Source organism: Pteropus medius, unplaced genomic scaffold (genome assembly GCF_902729225.1).
Source record: "Pteropus medius unplaced genomic scaffold, Ma_sr-lr_union100, whole genome shotgun sequence".
Lineage (NCBI taxonomy): Eukaryota > Metazoa > Chordata > Mammalia > Chiroptera > Pteropodidae > Pteropus > Pteropus medius.
Genome location: NW_024342467.1, coordinates 10193296 through 10213254, shown reverse-complemented (window position 1 = coordinate 10213254; position 19959 = coordinate 10193296). Strand labels below are relative to the sequence as shown.

The 19959-nt window shown below is 38.8% G+C and overlaps 1 protein-coding gene across 10 annotated transcripts in view; it reads right to left on the bottom strand.

The window, feature by feature from the left end:
* Positions 1-19959, bottom strand: part of DNAH11 (dynein axonemal heavy chain 11) — a 265993-nt gene that overhangs the window by 80847 nt on the left and 165187 nt on the right. For 9 of the 10 annotated variants that reach the window (XM_039862506.1, XM_039862509.1, XM_039862510.1 and 6 more), the window contains 5 exons: positions 11966-12199; positions 8601-8747; positions 3730-3843; positions 1592-1735; positions 764-946 (listed from right to left, as the gene is read on the bottom strand). In XM_039862506.1, the coding sequence (XP_039718440.1) occupies positions 764-946; positions 1592-1735; positions 3730-3843; positions 8601-8747; positions 11966-12199 (822 nt within the window). The remainder of the gene's footprint in view (positions 1-763; positions 947-1591; positions 1736-3729; positions 3844-8600; positions 8748-11965; positions 12200-19959) is intronic. The other variant, XM_039862507.1, reaches the window with a different exon arrangement.

Genomic DNA, 19959 nt, shown 5'->3' with positions numbered 1-19959 from the left:
CACAAAGGACATAACCCGGTTTTATGAAAATCATTCTGGGAACAACACTGACTATGCTTGGCAGGTCCTCAGTTATTCCATTTTTGAATATAACATACAACATCCCAAGACAAAAATGAGACAGCTCTTCAGAGTTAAGAGCCAGGCATCATTTTCTTCTTACACGCAGTACTCTGCAAGGTACTTGGAACATAGTTGGCAGACAATTAGTATTTGATAAAGAAATGACTAAATAAAATGATCATCTATCCCTGTACTTCCCAAAGTACAAACTTTATATTAGACCATATACAGGCAAAAATCTATTTGTCATTGAAATACTAGAGCAACAACAACAACAGAAAGCTTATTTTCTCATCTTACTAAGTCTACAATAAAGGTAGTGTGAATTTTTGCTTAGAGAGCAAGGATTAATTAAATATGAATTCAGACTCTCAGTTGTTCCAAATCAAGATGAAAACAGTATTTTAACATAAACATAATTAATGTATGCAACAAGTTTTCATTTAATCAAATCATATTAATTGCTGCTATTTGATCTAAAGTAGCTAATCATTCTACCCTGAAAAAAGATAGTTTCCAACATTTCAAGTATCTTCCTGTACAGGATTCTGTTTAACCTGACACTGTCATGTCTCGTTCTTAGAACTTTCTTATTCAGATCATTAAACAGCAAATTACATTTTTTTTGCTGGTTTAGAAATCAAGATATTTATGGGCCTTTGTGGCTAACACCTGTAAACCATCTCATCACAACTGATACCTCATAGAATTTAACGATGTTGATGACCCAGGCACAGAGACCAGCTGCTGCAAAAGATTTGGTCTGTATCAGGTTCGGATTGAACTCTGGGTCTTTCAAGTACTGTTCATTGACCACTTTTAGACAGTTCTCTGGAATGTGCTCCTTGTCATAGTTAATTAACGCTTGCAAAAAATCATCAACCTGTAAAGCAGAAAGACTTATTGCAATGAACCCAGTTTGGCTGCAGAGAAAATTCCAAGATCGAAAGTTAAAATCAGCTTTTAGGACTCACATTACAAAGGCAAAATTGGCAAGCTGCATTTATCCTACTGTTTGACTTTTTCAGGCTTTAGTGTATAAAGTTAGAATTAGCAATGGACACTTTTAAAACCTCTTCTATCCCAGGGTAAAATATTCAGTCCCTACACAGGAGGCATTCACATTTTAAAGAGAAGAAAGACAGAAATGAAAAAGAAAAATACATACCCCCAAACCCCTTTGCTTCACCTTCTTGTACATTAGTAACATTTTTCCAGCACGAGAAATCCATATAATTTTCTTCCTCCTACACTTAACTGCTTTCATAATTTTGCAAATAATTAGCAATCTTCCAACTGCTGCTGATGTTGACTTAGGTATAACATGCTCTACCCCCACACTAACTTGGCAAACAAGAATTCTAACTCGGCAAGCAAAAATTCTAAGTCTAAAGAATATACATACAGCCCATTATACTCAGTGAATACGAATATAATTTCTTTTGATCTGAACACCTTTTGCTGTCAAGCATAACCATAGCACTGAATACAGAAATTGAGATTTTCATCTTGCCAGGTTGTCTGATACCTTTCCCATGAAGACTTTAGCTGCTTTCCAACTTCGGTCTTTCGGCACTCTGCCCCGGGGAGCCAGAAGGACCATCACGGCCGCAGTAACATTGGTAACTGCGTTTGGAGGGTTGGGAAAGGCCTTCAGTTCAGTGAGATTGACCTGAAGAAAAGCAACACACACACTCAAGACCAGAGGAGATCTGGAGAGCAGCTGGGAAACTGTCAGGCTGGCCTTCAGCGGCCTCCTACCTCTCCCTTCCACACTACTATCCATTTGGCAATTTTTTCCTCCCACCCAGGAATTCCACGTTGGGACCCTCAGAAGTTCAGTTCTTGCTGGTAACATTCTGCCTCCGAGAAAAATGACTCATCTGGTATGCCAGCCCTGCAGAGCCCTGCTCGCTGAGCCAGGAAATTTTAGAAACATATCAGTTTTCAGGTATTCACAGGTTCTATTCCATCTGTATAACATATCTGCATTTTAACCAAGTCCTCCCAGAAACATGATTCCTTAGTTTAGTGTCTCTTAGTTGTGTTTTTCTGCTTTCTATGCACAAGAAAAAGGAAACATCCCATTATGATGACTTTCCACTGGGAGGAAGCCCATATAGGCTGAACCTGCTTCTGCACTACTCCTTAATCTCTTCATTTCAGACTTGATTTACCCTACAGATGGTACTAATGGGATAAATTACAAGTAACAAGGCAAATACTTTGGGGCATTGGTATCCATAAGAAGTACATGTAGGTTCATGATACATGATTTACAAAACAAGTACTTCATGTAATATTTCATGAGCTACATAATACACTCATATCAAATGCTGAACTTGATTCTGCTCCATTACCATAAACTGCCTATTTCTTTGGGAAATGATTGCAAAGAACAGAAAGGGCATGAAAATAAGAGCAAAAGCAAAGACTTTAAATAGGCTGATGATAACAGAGCTGGCTAACCAGTATTCTTCTGCATTTATAAATATCATCATCATTTATAAATATACTCAGCTTTATATTTAAGTGACATTTATTTTGTCTGGGTAAATAATATATTCAGAGAAAAAGCTGCAAATGTAGAGGGGCACAAAATGTTGCTCAGAAATTAACAAATACAAAATCCCATTACTCAGAGATAATTGGTTACTATTATCTTTTATTTTTTCCAATCTTTTTTCTATGCATGCATGTTCTTACCAAAACAATAGTCATATATCCTGTTTTATAGTCTGCTTTATTCACTTAATATATCATAAACATTTTCTCATGTTGCTAACTAGTATTCAATATTGTTTTAATGGCAGAATATCTGAATTCATAAAATCAATCTTCGATCATAGTATACCTATGCTCTTATGTTTTTCTGTTTTATGGTATTTTCAGAAATACTATAAGAAACATCCAGGAAGATAACTCTGCTCGCTGTCAAAATTATTTTCTCCCCCCAAACATGCTTAGAAAAATGAATAAAACATTTCTTTGAAGAGCAATGAGAATCTGGGTCCTTTACCTTTGAAGTCGAATCTCCAGAACCTCAGGACTAGGGGTTCCTGGGATTCTCCCATGAGACCCTCGTAGAACCTGAGGACAAGACTAGCCGCTGGCTCTCCAAACAACATTGCCCGCAATTCCATTCTTCCTTACACTGCCCTCCGCCAATCACAGATTATTTTCTCTTATGAGAATTCAAATACTCAGTGAAGTTTTACTAATAACTTCGAGGAAAATGGTGTGGGCCCAACCTAGGTACCTTTGTTCCCACTCATTCTTCTTTTCTTGAGCATCTCTCATTATTGCTACTTTTTATATTCCTAGGAAATGCAGAATCCCCTCCTTCATTCTTAAAGCGAAACAAACTAGAAACACCTGGATTTGGACCAAATCCAGTTGCTAACAACAGAATTGCCTTTCATGAGAGTATAAACCCCACGTTGCTGGAAGTATTCACAAGGAGACTGCTTGTTGGGTGTGGCAGGACACACTCCTGGATGGGAAAGGAAGTTGAACTATGATGATGACCTCAAAGGTTTGTTTCAACTTTAACATCTTTTTAAAAAAGTTTGATGCATGGACTTCATTCTCAGCTCAGTTACTCAAACTGTAATAACCTCTAAATCCTATTTTGGGGAACCCAATGAACCTAGTAAACATCTTTACCCTGTTGAGTGTATTGAGTGCAGCTGTCGCAGCCACCAGTGCGGGCTCAGCCTTGAGCAAGTCGGCCTCACACTCCTTCTGTTTCTGGGACACTTCAGTCTGAATGTCTGTCACCTAATCAGAGAGAGGCACACAAAGCCACAAATTATCATCTTAGATATCTCTATTGAAAAGCGTAGCCTGAGTCAGATGCACTGTTCAATAATTCATTTGTCTACATTTTGAATAGGTGAGGATTTTGTCTAAAGACTAATTTCTCTAAGGCACACTGTATATACAAAGCTTGGTATATGCACAAAATACACAATGACAAATGCCAACACAAATGGATTCAAGTATCAAAATGCTTCAAGAAGGGCCTTGACTAATTTAACCATAGGGAGCCAATAATAAGAAAGGCAAGATTAAGTGGTCTCTTTGTTCTTCCATTTTCTTTGAGTCCTGGACAAATGAAAATCAAGGCTAGCTCGGTAACTTAGACCACAAAATATTCTTGCTAGAATTCCCTACCTAATTTGTGTTAACATTTGCCTAAAAGCTATGTTGGCTTTTCTTTAGGAATAGATGTAAAGCTTTCTCATTCAACTGGCTGGAAGATACTGTTCCATACTGTGCATGCTTTAACCATAGATAGAATCTTTATAAGGACTCATTACTGGTTTCTCTAAGGACCTGGTAAGGAAGTACAGCTGAAATAGTCCAGTTCTGTCTTTGGCAATAGAAGAATAACACTGATGTCCACTCTGCTGTTGAGTGTCCAGTGACAGTCTTCACATAGTAAGAAGGGTTCTGTATCAGCCTCGTGACATGAACACATGCAATGTGAATATAGGGAAATGAAGGGGTAAACTTGAACCAAATCAAAGTAAGAAGCTTTGGAGTTTTTATCCTCCTACTCTCAGGACACCTACAGAATTCGAATGGCAGGAAGAATACATATTTAGTCCTTGGCAGATTTTGAATTTCAAAGCTGTGGCACTGGGCACCAGGATCCAGTCACCACAGGGGACCGCTCTCGCGGTGATGGTGATTTGCAGAATATAAAGGGTGAACAAAAGTGCATTCCTTCAGATGTTTGGAACGCACAGGTTTAACTATACCATAAAATTAAACACTGCTCACAACAAATTATGTTGTCTACTACAGCTTTATTAGTAGTAATTACCCTTCTCCTGATTAACCATTATTTTGCTGTATACTGCACCTTTTATGAACATAATTGGTTCAGGGTAGATATGTGATCTCCTGCCAATACATACATAGCTACCGTTAATGTAAATAAGAAAACTCTTTGTGCTCCAAACCCACAGCCCTCAAAACTGCCAGGAATGGACCATAAAAATTCTTAGAATACATTTTTAGTATGCTAGAGAATACCGGAACAGAAAAAAGAGAACGTGTATTTGGGTGAGTTATTATCTCGGGTTTATTCATTTTCCGTAAGAATATAATGAATCTTTAAATGCTGTTAGTTACTATTTATCACAGCATTATTTTAAACTGGACTCAGGAGCATAGATGTTTAGTACTGGAAGAAATCTTAAAGAATATTTCTTTAAGTGCTATTTTCTGTGAGGCCGGGAGTTTCTACTCTACTCTTTCTGACTTCTTTCCTGTTAATGGAGTGTTATTCCATTGGGTAATTTTTATAAACAGAGCAATCCTGAACATTAATTAAGTAAAAACCCACAAATGCAAATAAAAAAAGTACTCTAGGTTGGTCAACTTATTTCTCACTCCCAATATCTCTCGCCCTAAGGCGCAAGGACGGTAGAGCAGTGGAAGCACTGTGCACCTTGGTGGCGGGAAGCTTTGGTGTGCAGCTTCCTCTGCCCGTGGCTGCCGGGAAGTGGCCAGCAAGTCCTGACCTGGAGAAGGAGGAGGAGCTACACAGATCCCGTAAGTGTGCTTTCCCTTTACCACTGTCCCTAAAAGCGGAGATTTGAAGGTAGTCCCATTCTTGGGTACATCAGAACTTTTCTGCCCTTTATTAGTCCAAAGCTCCCTGCAACGGTTCATGAAATTTAGTGGTCACAGGGAGAGAATAAGTTACAATAACTCTTTGTTATAGACTGAACTGTTATGTGTTCACACAACAATCACATTAAAGCCCTAAGCCCAGGAGCTCAGAAGGTGATTGTATTTGGAGATAAGGCCTTTAAAATGTGAATAAGTTAAAATAAGCCTGTTTGGGTGAGGCCTAATCTCATCTGACTGGTGTCCCTGTAACAGGAGGAGATCTGGATACATGTAAGAGATACCGAGGGGTGTGCACAGGGAGGAAGACCATGTGAAGACACAGAGAGAAGGTGGCCATCTGCAAGCCAAGGAAAGAGGCCCGTCCTTGAGGAGAAACCAAGCCTGCCAACACCTTGATCTTGGCCTTCTATCCTCCACAATTGTGAGAAAATACATTTCTGTTGTTTAAGCCTCCCAGTCTGTGGTATTTTGTCATGGAAGCCCCAGCAAACTAGCAAACTTTTACCTGGAGTCAGGTAAAAGCAGTTTACAAGGAATTCCTGAGAGTCCGTCGTAATCCAGCTCCACCCACGTTTAGAAAAGAAACACATATAAAAACTGAAAGCCATTCAAAATCAAGGAAGAGATTATATTAGCCTTACAATTTGGAGGAGACTTTCACTCTACTCAACAAAGGAAGCAGTTTGAAAGAGATCACAGGATCCTAAGAATTGGGAGCTGATCAGTCGAAGATGGAAGAACTAATTTCTACAGGCTTAGTGGTGCCCGTGTTACTTGAAATCACCACTGGCAATGCCAGCGGATTGAACGGCCCTTGAATATTTTATGAATTTGGAGCAACAATTTCAACTGGCTTCTTTATATGGGTTGTCAAGATGCACAAGCAAAGCAGTGTTTAAATCCCAATATTTGTTTAGTCATATTAAATGTAGCAATGTATTTTTATTACTTTTTAATTACTTCTCTTGTATTAGCCTTGAGACCCCAGTTTCTGAGGATCACATAGACTCTGGCACATTGCTGAACGTATGACAAATGTGAGCCCACAGAACATATGTGGTGTTGATTCCTTGCCTCTGTGTGGAGGAATTACAAATAGACTTTCTTTCCGTGATCGCCCAATTTAAAGTAGTTCTTCCGCCATGGAATCTATTTGATTTTCATCAGAGCCCTTATCACTAACTCAAGATATCTTATCAATGTGTCACATGTCTCTTGTCAGTCTTTTCCATTACAATGTAAGACATATGAGGGCACCTTGTATGTCATAAATCCTCCAGAGCCTAGAACATTGCCAGGCAAAAAATGGGAGCTCAGTTAATATTAGTTAATTATAATTAAATTAAGCCTCATGGATAAAATGAAAATATTTGTAAAGATCATTTTATTTCTTGGTGTAGATAGATATAAAAAAGTGCATGTCCTTTTTGAGTTTGAAGAACTTCACAGAACAACCTGTCAGATGAGTTCTAATTTGCTAAAACATTTTTCCCCCTTTGGAAGAATAATTTTGCCTAAGAATTCACGTGCAAAAATGCAAAAATACCTCCAGAGTACAGTTATATTTTAAGATGTCAAAAAGATATCTGTAGAGATGGGTTATAATAATTACTTGAACATCACATATTTGTGCAATGCCTGAAAAATCTCCCGTGGGTAGAAGTAGTTTATGATAATCAGACCATGAGTGATGCCTAATTGCTTAAAATAACGATATACTCTTAAAGACACAGTCCCCTTACCGGATACTCATGGGAAACATTTATTATCAGAATTAGAAATTATATGCCTATTGGCCATGCCAAATGTGCTTTATCTTCCACTTCAAAATGTTATTTTCTAAGCGTATTTTGAGTTTTTATTTTCAATATACTTTTCGAGTCTTTAAGTTGCGCAAACTAAAGGCAAACATGCTCGACACACATTAGAACAAAAGAAAAACAACTCGATTGTCTATGAATGAACAGCAACGCCATTGGAAAACTCAAATATTTTCTGTCTATGAATGAACAGCAACGCCATTGGAAAACTCAAATATCATAAAATTCAAGGATAATGGCATAACGACTACGGATTCAATGGTTACGAGAGTGTTAGCAATTCACAATTTCTTATTAACTAAGCCTGATTATAATTTTTTTGTCTAAAATAAGAGAATTTACCTTACACATACACTTTCATTTAATTTTAAACAAATATTTATTAATCATTTACTGTGATACTTCTTTTGGTAAATAAGATACAGAAAAAAAAACCCCTTCCATCCATATGAAGCTGAAGTTTTGGTGAAAGAAGACAATAGAAGTTATATTTATTTCAGAATTGTTGGAAACCTGAATGCAAAAAAAGCAGAACCTATATAATCTTAAAAGGATTGTTTCCAATGATAAAACATAATACAGAATGCCAGGGCCTCAACAGAATCAAAAAGAACAATTTACTTTAGGATTTAATAATAAACCCAAGTTATATTATTAAAATGCAAAATTTGAAAACCATTTTGCAAAGTGACGGAATGGGCTTTGTTAACAATTGAGTTGTTCAATTTGCCTAAAAACTGAAAACCTTTAGAAACCTCAGCGATGACTTCATGACCTTTACTGTATTACAAATAGGCCTGATGTTCAAGATCCACATCCATTATATGCTTGAATGAGCTCAGTATTTATTGTTCTTTCATATCATTAAAAGAGTTAAAAGGTTGGGAAAATGCATAATGTAAAGAAAGGTCAAGTGGTAATCATGGTGTGAAATGCTGTTACATGTGTAACTATAATAATTCTTTAGATTTTATGCTCCCTGGAGAGGAAGTTGTTCAAAATTGTTCACCTACAAAGGTTTATTTTGTGCTAAATATAGCTCAGCACACTAAATGGTAGAATTAGCCTGACCTTTCGCTCCTCTGCATCTGCGACGGCCTTTTCCCGGCTCACTTTCTCTGTCTGAAGCCCGATCTTTGTAATCAGAGCTTCGGCATCGTGATTTCTCAGTTGCAACTCGGCTTCTTGAGAGGCAAGTCTGGCTTTTAGATCGCCCACCTGAAGGAAAAGTCATTATTTTGAAGGAGCTTGCGTTGGTAACGACAAATACCAGATACAGCTTAGTTTTTAAAATGAATTCAAGGATCCCTAGCAGTTTGTATTTTGCATCTTCTTCCACCCCGAGCTGACTTTGGTCCAATGTGTGAAAACGCAATCCCATTTTTTTTTTTTTTTTTTGCTAATAGAGATAAATAGAAAAATGTTCTCCAATGATTTTGTGTAACATATCATTAATTAATGTTAGCACCAACTAGAAGTGTATCTTGTCAACTCATTCTGTGTAGTCAGAGAAGCACCAACAGTGGTCCCTGCCAGAGCCCACATCACCTGTGCCTCCTCTGTTGGACCTGTGCAGCACGGGCTCAAGGCAGCACAGGCCATGAAAGGACTTGCTTGATGAGGAGCTGGAAGAAGCATGCTTTCATTCTCCAGCAGGACATTGCTGGAGGCCTCAGATAAGTTCAAGACATCAATACTCTTTGGCTTTTATCAGTTTACTTAATCGGTTGCTTATTTCGATAAGATCCACAGACAGCTCTTATCTCTTCCCACAAAAGAGGAAACAGCTCTTCTGATTTTTTTTACCTCATACCAATTTTCACCTTAATAACTACGCTAAGAAGGGCAAACCATAAGTGTTTTGTGGGGATCAGCATGGTGTGGTCAGAAGCCGGGTGGGTGTCCTAGATGTGGACCCTCCTAGGGGAGGGGCACTAAATAACCTCACTCTGCTCTCGTGGGACTCAGTCTTGCTGAGGCATGGACGAATTCCTCTGCCCTAAAGTAGGGCTCTGCCCACTTTTTAAGTGGGGATTTCACGAGATTCAGAAGGGAACACTGGGTTCCTATATTTGAGAATTGTATAAATAAAAGCAGAAGTGAAATGCTGGAGAAACACGCGATGAGGCTCTCACGAACACATGAAAACAGCTTTACACATTCATGATAATTAAATCCTATTCCACTTATTGTCCAGAAGTAAATAACTACTTTTTTTTTTTAAACCATAGAAGCAAAAAACAATCATAACCATTTATTTTGACTCAATTGCTAGTCACTTCAGTGGTTTCATCTTGTGGAATGACATCCCACTACCACATCCAAGGACTCTGGGAACCCCCATTTCGACAGCTTATTTACACTCTACCTGAAAGGTGTGATTACCACTACAACTGCTACCTATACCATTAAAGTTAAAACTTTTTAGCCTCTCTATGAACTCAAGGTAACACAGGATGGCGACATTTGCTTCTTTCCTCTTGATGTATGTTAGGCCATAATCAAAAGAATCATCCAAGAGAGTAGGAAGGAACTGTTATTATAAGCCCTAAGTTCACTTTCTAAGCAAGCTATTAGGTCTGAAATAAGCAAAGTGACTCAAGCCCTGGGATCTAGGCCTTATCTATGAAGAAAAGTCACTAAGACTATTTGGGATGACCTAAGCTGACATCTAGAAAGGAGACATGTGGCTATAAAAAGAGGTTTCCATATAGGAAACTATGCTTCCTTTCCCTAACAAGCCAATAATAATTAATAATAATAATAATAATAATAATAACAAAATAATAACTAACTCAATGAGCCAGTAAATATCCCAACCACTCTTTTGATATTAAGAACATTACAGGCACAAATACCTAATGAAAAGAAATCACCAGCCGTCCTTCAATCAAGGCTGTGTATATCTTCCTCTCAGGCTTTCTGCTTCTTGTTTCTGTCCAAGGAGAGAACCCTAAGCAGCCCTGCACTTTCTTTCTTCCTCTCCCCGACCCTCCCGCCTCATCAACACATAATTGAGATGATCATTAGAAAACTGCTCACCTTCTTTCAGCTCGACAGGACTCCTAGGAAAACCTTTCCTGGGGAGAAGGGTCTTGATTTAAGTGAGAAAGAATTGGAAAGACAGGTAGAGAAAAAAAAAAAGGAAAGAGGGCAGAGAGCAAAAGAGTCATATAAAATGTGCATAAAAAGGAAGAGTAAAGAAAGACATTTTTTGAAAAGGAATGAAAAGATGCACACATGTGGATATACTCTTTGGGGGACTTCGCAGGGACGACTCTTTACATCTTTCAATGCTGGAAACCTCCTCACTCTGGTTTTTCTTTCCCACTTGTGGTCTAGCTACTCACTGCTCAGTACATATCACAACGTTTCACCAAGTAAGCCAGGTTGCGGCTTACTTCGAGCCTAGGCACAGATGGGCCCGCTGAGCTCTTGGGGGAAAAACTGGCCCGAGCTCTTGAAAAGCAAGAGTATGACCTGATGGCTAAACTCTGAAGAAGCCCACCAGAATTTCTGGCCTTGAGGTCACCCCCAGTGACAACTGATTTTTCCTCCAGCTCTAGGTGGCCCAGAGAAAAGCGGGGCCATTCTCCAAAGTCTCCATATTCTCTCAGTCTAATTCCTTTGACCAGTCACAGAGAGGCAGCATGGCATCATGGGCAATCCATGGGCTTTAGAGGGATACAGATCTGGGTTCAAACCCCAACCTCGCTGGCTCTGTGGCCTTAAGCTCTTTAAGCCTCACATATAAAATTACAGCAACAACCTCTACTTCATAAACTTGTTTAACAATGAAATCAGATGACAGGTGTTCAGACCTACACATGATTAATACCCTATGTGAATTCTCTCCTGATTTACTCCTGGAGGCTAGAGGTATGGTCCTTCAAGGTAGTAGGGGCCTTAGGACTGTGGGCAAAGGCAACAAACACTGGGACACTATAAGAGAGATGGTGGTGAAAAGGAGACCAGATGCCAAGGTCAGAGAAAACTTCTAGACTTAGGGACCCCAAGCACAACAACCCTCACTCCTTCATCAACCAGAAAGTAATACCCTCACGGGGGCTGAGAATCCAAGACCAAAGGAATCCTAGTTTCATCCTCAGGTGACACAATTCCTGACAATAATCCCAGCACACTGAAGCAGTCGGAGACAAGTGACAGGAATCGGCAGTGCCCACTTCCTTCGACTACACTGCTCTGTAATGAGTCAGGCCAAGAGGTCTCTCTCCAAACAAGCTGTGATAGAATAACCGGCTGAGCCCTTTCTAGGCTTAGCAAAAACAAAAACAGTGTGTTGTGTCCTTAAGCTGTCAAATTTTAGCACTAGGCATCTTATTTAAATGAGTTGAAATCCTGCTTCAAAAACAGACAAATTAAAAACAAATCTAACAGCATAGATTTCATTCAGTAGGAATATACCCTGGTCATACCTGAGACGCTGTGGTTTTGAGCTTCTGGATGCCATTCACCAAGTGCTCTTTCTTCTGGGATACTTCTTTTTGTTTCTTCTTCAACAAGTTCTTAAATAGTGATATTTGTTCAAGAAAACTCTTTGGGGTGGTATAGTTATATCTTCTCTCATTTTGGTAATACCTGGTACTCATTTCATTTACACTGGTGTGAACGTGGGCCATGAAAAAACTAATAGAATCTTTGTCCAGTGGCTGAAAACAAACATTGTAATTCATGTGAACGTCTCTCAAGTTAAAACAAAAATGCAATTAAAAGGGAAAAATCAGCAAAATCAAACAATATGTTTTTCTAAAACCAGAACAAATTATGGTAGAATCTAGGAAAACTTCATTAGACTTTAAGAGATACCCACAGGATTAGAGATGACAAAAAAGCATTTGGCTTTGCTAACCTCTTCTTGTCAAGTACAAGTGGGCAAAGGATTTTTACGTGCTCTGCACACCAACCCCCAAGGCCGACGTATAACACAAGTACTGCTTTTCACAGCTTGATTTTTATCTATCAAGCACAGGACAGAGAAAATGGAGAAACTGAGACACACTACTCTGAGATGTATTTTTGATGTTGCTTTTAAGCTGAACTTTAGGCAAAATAAACCAATAACCCTGCAGTCACTGGAAAAAAAAAAGCTGAAAATTGAGAAATACACAGCGTTTAAAGAATCTATGTGAAAACAAACTGGATGGTAAGGTAAAAATGTCACTGCTTCTGGGAGAAAAAGATCATGATCATTTCTATTCTCGTGGGGTGGTGGGGCAACAAATAACTCTCCTTTAAAGATTTACAGAAGAACTCCCCCCACCCCACTATCCATTTTTTTCATTTTGTCCTCTATGACTTCTGAAGTAGTTAACTTTTTAATTTGCGGAGTCACATCTCCCTCATTTTAATGATTATTTATTGCATTCTGTACAAGATGAACCAGGTTCAATTAATCAAGGGAAGCCTAAAAATCAATTAATATGAATTAAATGAGCTACACCAACTCTTAGGAAAGTCACACATAATTTACCAAAGTGTTGTCAATAACGCACAGACATCTTTGGGGAAATTGTGCACAAGTGGCTGGTGATGCAGTTAAATGTTTCAAACCTGCACCATTAATATTAGAACCAGGAGCGCGAAGAGAGACAGGGCAATGCTTGCAGGTGAAAAACAGCGGCTACTCAGCAACATCTAAATGCTCAGCTTTCCCCACACAGAGAAAAATTCCCGAGTGGGTTTAAATTACGTACATACTGGTTTGTTTTGCATGCTAAAAATCCATTTCGCTGGTAACTAATGTGTTTTTAAAGCAAAAGTTATATTTAGAATATAAATCCTTCATTCCTAGTAGATGTGAGATGTGTGTATATTACCTTACAGTGGACTCAGATATATCAATTTAGAAGGAAGTTAAATAAACTCCATGTAAATCGTATCCCCTCGGGGATTTTATTTTTAAAAGAACCTGACTGCAATATGATCATGGGCAGAAATTTATTCCTGCCCTGTCTTGTTTTCATGTGAACCCCAAATGTGCACATATCTTTCTTCAATATAGATAAATACTTCCCCAGCCAAGTGCAATCTCCTTACTGGGAGAAAAAAGAAAAACAACAGACCCTGGCCTCCGCCCAACCATGACCCTTATGAGGAGGCCCTGAAAAGCTCTCTTTAACAACAGTTTCATTTGTAAATCGGCGATGGAAGAAGTGGTTTCCGGTAGAGCTGGAAGTGGCCCGAGACAACTTGTCTCAATGGGGCAAAATAACTATTGTTATCGGGCTTAACAAAATGGCACAGCATGGGAGACTTGCAGAGCCAGGGAGCAGCTGGTTGCAATTCACACTGTTTTTCAGAAAACTCTAATCGTTCCAGAACAGACCTCTTTGATGACTGGTCTTCCCTGCATTCTCAATTTGTCACTTTCTCTTATGATAAGGTCAGTAGTGACAGCACTTCCTGACATTAACAGCTGTGGCTTTTAAAAGGGTCATTGTAGAACTACTAATTGCAGTAATTTCATTAGCATAAATTATTTATTCTGCCATTCATTTATCTCCAGTTTTCTTTGGGGGGCAGAGGAGGTGGCTGCTGGGGCTGCTGCAGTGGCAATGCAGTGCTGTATTTTTCACTCTTAGGAGAACTAAGAACGTCGTTCCTGCCACATTTGACCTCTAATGAAAACCAGTTGACACCATTCTCTAGTCGTTTAGCAGCCAATCAGAGTGAAGGCAAAAATAAAAATAAGCGAAGTGCCATTATCAAATGGTTATAAACTCAAGATTTCTCCATGAAGATGCTGTATTCAAAGCACAATCAAATGCAAATATGGAACTCCTTTTACTCATAGTAAGAGAAGGTGTTTAACTTCTACTCTCTTGGTTGGCTCACTGTAAACAAACACAAAAACATATACCTATCTCTGCTACTTGCTGTGATGGTTCTTGGGTGGTGGCCGTTGCTGCCACACCAAGTACCCCAGCGACCTGATTCTTAAAGCGAATGCCCAGTATGTCTCTGTTGTTAAAAATGACAGACAGAAAAATTCAAATGAAGACCAACGCCCAGAGGCCAAAACTAAATAAAATATCCTGTTATACAAGATGTTATACCTTCCCAAGACCAGCAAAGAAGACTGTACTGGTGCTTTTAAATTTGAACTTTTGAAAGTATTGTGTTTAAGGGAGGAAATGTGGGAGGGGCAAAAGAGAAAGGGCAGAGGAAAGGAAAACTACTTTTTTTTTACTTTAACTTGAGATAATTCTGTAACATATGTCATATACCTACTGTCCAAATTGAAAGTTTTCTCAGAATTTCTGTTAATTTTTTACAGCTTTATTGAAGTATAATTGACATACGAAAAAACCAGCACATCCTTAGTATCCATGTTAATTTTTAATAGTTCCAAACTGCTGAGTTTCAAAATTTTTTACTCGTACTTTTTAGCCTGTTTTGGGGATGGTAAGAGAATATATTAATTAGATACTTGTGGCTGTCAGGTTGGTTTATTAAAAAAAGGAAATTTAATAATGCATAATGCAAGCAGTATTGCATTTGAGTATCTCTCCTAAGCTCTTCATAGTATGGATTAACTCTCAGAACAAGATTTTGGAGGCAGCCGGGGATGCAGGGTTTACACCCGAGGACCCGGGTTAGATTTCCAGTTCTGTATATTTGGGCAAATTATTACACTCCCTATACTTCCCCCTATTCACAAAATCAAAGCTTAAACTTTTGGCATTCCTCTTTACCCTGCTTCTTTCCTTTCTTTCCTTTTATTCCCCCTTCAGAACAAACATTTGTGCAGTAGTCAAGAGCAGGATTTAAAACTATGGGCTCTGGTGTCAAGGTGCTGATGGGCCCCTTACCTGCTGAGCTGTGTTTATGGCCTCCATCCTCTCATCTGTGCAACAGGGAAACGAGTGGCCCTCCTTGGAAGGTTGGCGATTAGCAGTAGCAAGCAATGCAAATGCGGGGCAGTTGTTTCTTCTGCTATTGGTGATGGTAACAGAACACCAACAGCAGTCCCGGCAAACTGACTGCCACCAGACAAAGCAGCCACAAGTGTTAAATGCGGCACCACGCACAGTTTTCTGTCATATGCTCATTTGTTTGTTTGTTTGTTTTGGTTTTGTTTGTTACTTTGTCTGGTGAATGCATTTTGTTGTTAGTTTTGTTCATGCTTTTATTTATTCATTTTTTGTCTTTAATTTTAAGAACCAAGGCTGGGTCAAAGGCAAGATCACATCCAGCAAAAGCCAGCAATCTTCCAAATGAGTTTCCACTCATTGAAAGAGGTAGCTTCAATGGTCCTCTGACAGAACATTAAAACAAGTAACTGAGGACTGAGGGTGTGAACAGGTAAAATGGAACCGAGCTACTACTTTTATAGCGAGTGGACGAGGCAGGAGGTGGTACAGCTGGTTCTGGTGAGGCCAGCGCTACAGGAAAGCCACAAAACTGCAATTTGGAGGTAGTGGTGTCTCTGATTGAGTTAAACTTCCCACTTAACAGCACATTTAGGATGCTGGGCAGCTGTCAAAACTGGACCCTACTGTTGAGGTAGAATTCCTAAAGTTTACATAGTAGCAAAACCCTAGAAAGTAGCATCTACTGCTTTCCCAATTCTATTCTCAATTTGATTAACATGCACAGAGCAAGAAATGTATGATGGACTGTATGTTGCTGTGCACATGTGAAGGAGGAAGAAGGCTGAAGAATGTGGAAGGATATTAACCACTGGGCTTTTTCTCATCTATCTGAATATAGGCTTAAGCCAGTCTGAGATTTAGGCAGATTCAAGATCAATTTCATTGCATTTGTTTTTGTTCTGATCCATTAAAACGACTTCAGTGTTCCTCAGAAAGAGGATATATCCCCCAAATCCATAGAATTTCTATTGCGCAAGTTCATCTACTTTATAAATTTATACCGAATAATCCTCATTTATATTTCCAAGAAAAAAACTATGCTATAAATCATCAACAGAAACACTGCTAATGTACCTCTACTAACAAAATGTTGTTTACTTCTCTTCATGCTTGGCCTAACATTTTAAAGGAACTTAGAAAATTTGGAAGAAATCAGTCTTTAAATATAGCAGTAAAATAACTTTCCTCATTGAGCGGACATTTTTCACGATTCATTTGGAAAATGGCAGTAACACACGCCATCCGTATGTTACCAAACCCAGCAACACGGTCTGGATTGAAGTAGCTGCATGTGGAATAAAGCAATTGCACTGAAAAAGCCAATGATACTGAGCTTGTGTAATTATTTTTAAGTTGTAGCACATCAAAAGGATGGAGAATTTTAACTTGCCAGTTGGTCGACATGCCTGAAAAAGATGGGCTCCTCCATCTTGCTCAGATCTTCATCCTACCCCTTCCAACACAAATCTCACTCCTCAGCCAGAAAGCTCACCTTTCCATTCAATAATCTCTCCTTTCACTGGGCCCTGCTTTCAAGTACGACCATTATTCATTGTGGCTTGAAAGCAAAACCATAGCTTGTCTTCTAACACCTGTTTCTCTCTCCTTTTTTTCTTATATGTTACTAACTGGGACCTATGCACTTCTCAGTAAGGTCTCCTCTCAATTATCATTTGGAACCTCACTCCCAGGGGCTCCCAAAGGCCTTTCCTTTTCTCCCTCCTTACATTGCATCCACCCATCTCCATTTCCAAATCTCCTAGGAGGAGGAGTATGTACTAACACAGTCTTCAAGCAAATACCTGGTGGTACTGAAATGTCAAACAATTTTGGTCATTCTGTCAGTTGTCATTTAGTTCCATACCAGGCAACAGAAAAGAAGCACATTTACTTAGATGCAGTCAACCCTCACCCCTGGGTGCTATGTGTGTACCGACTGAAAATTATACATCAACACACACAAAACTGCTTGCCTTTAATGAATCCTTTCTCTGTGGCTAATGGTGTACTTGTTTAAGTACCTTACACTCAGCAAATGAGGTCAATAATTAAGAAGTGCCCAAATTATGCTGATACCTTTCAGTTTTAATAATGGCAATTAAAACTAAGAAAGTGATCAAATTAGTGCTCATTCAAAAAAATTTAAAAGCTATCTTTGACCTCTACAGAAAAGGGACCACACATTTTTAGAAGAATGTGGATGTGTTGCACTCGGAATTATAATCATAATTTTTTGCTCCTGAGCAACGAATTAGGAAGGTGGGAAAGTTAAATAAGCCTACTGCCCTGAAATGAAATTATCTGGCTAATGTGTTTCCAGGCAAAATGTGTTTCAGCTCTGTAGGAATGGTAAAGTGCTTTTTAAATTCCTACGTGGCATTTAGCATCCTATAGGAGGCGTCATGATACCACCAGATAGAGCTTAGCACCTGCCAGGAGCCCTCTGGACTTAAAACGATGCAAGTCCAGTCTCATCCAGCAGATGTCAATGGTCACTGGCATATCAAAGCTTCTTCAGAAGTAACTTTTTAAAGTGGCACCTACTTTCACAGGAGAAAGCCTGCGCCTGCGCCACAGCAGCAAAGGCAAGAACTTACAAAAGCACTGTGCCCAACACTAACTTAAACTAGGTTACGAGCTCTGCTTTCCTCCCATTTGAGAAATGAACATTAAAACAAAGTGCACTGGTCTTTTCCTTACCAAACCAGCCTGATAACACGAACGAGATAAAACATAATTGTGCTACTAAAAGATACATACTGACTCTCTCCTTATAAAGTGGTATTATGAACCCTTCTTGGAATTATTAAAAGACAAAATAATTCCCTAGATAATTCCAGTAATGCAGTGAACCTCAAGAAAACCTAAGACATGTGTGCTAATAACTGTGACCTTTATTTGTCAAACTTAATGTTTTCCCAGATTTTAAAGTATGAAATATTTCTGGCAGACTTTTATCTAATGCTAGTGTCATGGGCTTCCGTTGACTCTTCAGGAAGATGACAATGGTGAAAGCTGTGTTTCAGACAGAAATTAATCTCTCCTGTCAGTGTCTCCCTAGTCATCTGTTCATGTATTTCCCTAAATATAAGAAGTGCTCTGTATTGCTCCATGACCAGTGGGAAAAAGTGAAAATCACTTAAAAACAACAGAACCATACATTAATGTTATTCTCTCTTTATCCAGAAACCCAGTGGTTGTTTTAAAGATCCAGATGCGTTCAACGTTAAGGGTGAACATAGAGACAGGCAAGAGAACTTTCTGTATATAGAAAAAAAACAATGAAATAGAAGAGATCTTTTTTTTTTTTTGGCATATATTTTTAAAAATGTTTTTAAAGTGTGGGTGTCAAGAAAAGGAGAGAGGAGGTATTTAAATGCCACGAAGTCTTTATCACATACAGGCTTTAGATGTTGCGTGACAGCACTTCCCTGGCAATCCAGCACTAAATAATTAGATTAATGGACATTTTAGGAAAAGACAATGAATCATACATGATAAAGCTACATATGATATATAAAAATAAGAAATAAGCAACAAAGCTTGCTGCATATAAATAATTAAATATGTAAATCTGCTTGGATTTCTAGCCATCTGGCCACCAAAAGATACAATAGTCAACAAAATGGTAAAGGATTGCTTTGGAAAGGCAGCAGTTATGCCTTTGGGAATAAGGGAGGCCACAGGGGCCCGTCCCTGTACGCAATAAAGTTTCAGCTGGAAGCAGACATCTTTCCTTACATATCCCCAATTCTATTTTCGGCTCTGAGAATCACTTTCAATGTCCAGCCTATTCCAGGCACATTTTTGCTTTATCTCGCAGGGGACTCAGAAGACAAACCTCCCTGGGAAATGTTTACAGTCACCACGCTTCCAAACTAATCGGAAAGGCACTAGGTACACAGAAAATTTTATTTCTAAGAGGTCTAAATGATACTTTCATATGTACATTCCATTTTCCCTTTCAATCTGAATATTTGAAGTGTTTTGTTTCATGTAGCCATTTTAAAATGTAATAGGAGGTGCAAATTTCATCATGATCGAATGACAAGCATAACCTACAAAACATAAACCCATAAAACAAAGTAGATTCATATGTGACTTAGTGACTGCTGAATTTAGGGGGCCTAATTTTTCATAATGAGAAAAATCCCAACTAATTGCCTTCCTTTGCGAAGATCAAGCATTGCATGGCTACGGGTGGCTACTTTTTCATTTGGGTTTTTAGTGCAATTTAAAGGATTTATATTCTGTAAGCCCTGTTATGATTCAAGGAAGTAATGATCCTGGCCTTCTGGTGAGTCAGAGCATGAGTTAGAACATGCTCACGTGCTATGGGAGTGAGGGAGTGAGCACGTGTGCACACACACATTTCAACCTGGTGCAAAAAGATCAGCCATCATATTCCATAGAATGTCAACTATCGAAGATCTTCAACGAGCAAGGACAACTTTCTGATAGGAGCTATATTTTGGAAATTATTTATTGAGGACTTTTGGTTAGAGGGTGGGGGAGAAAGAGAGAGACAGAGGGAG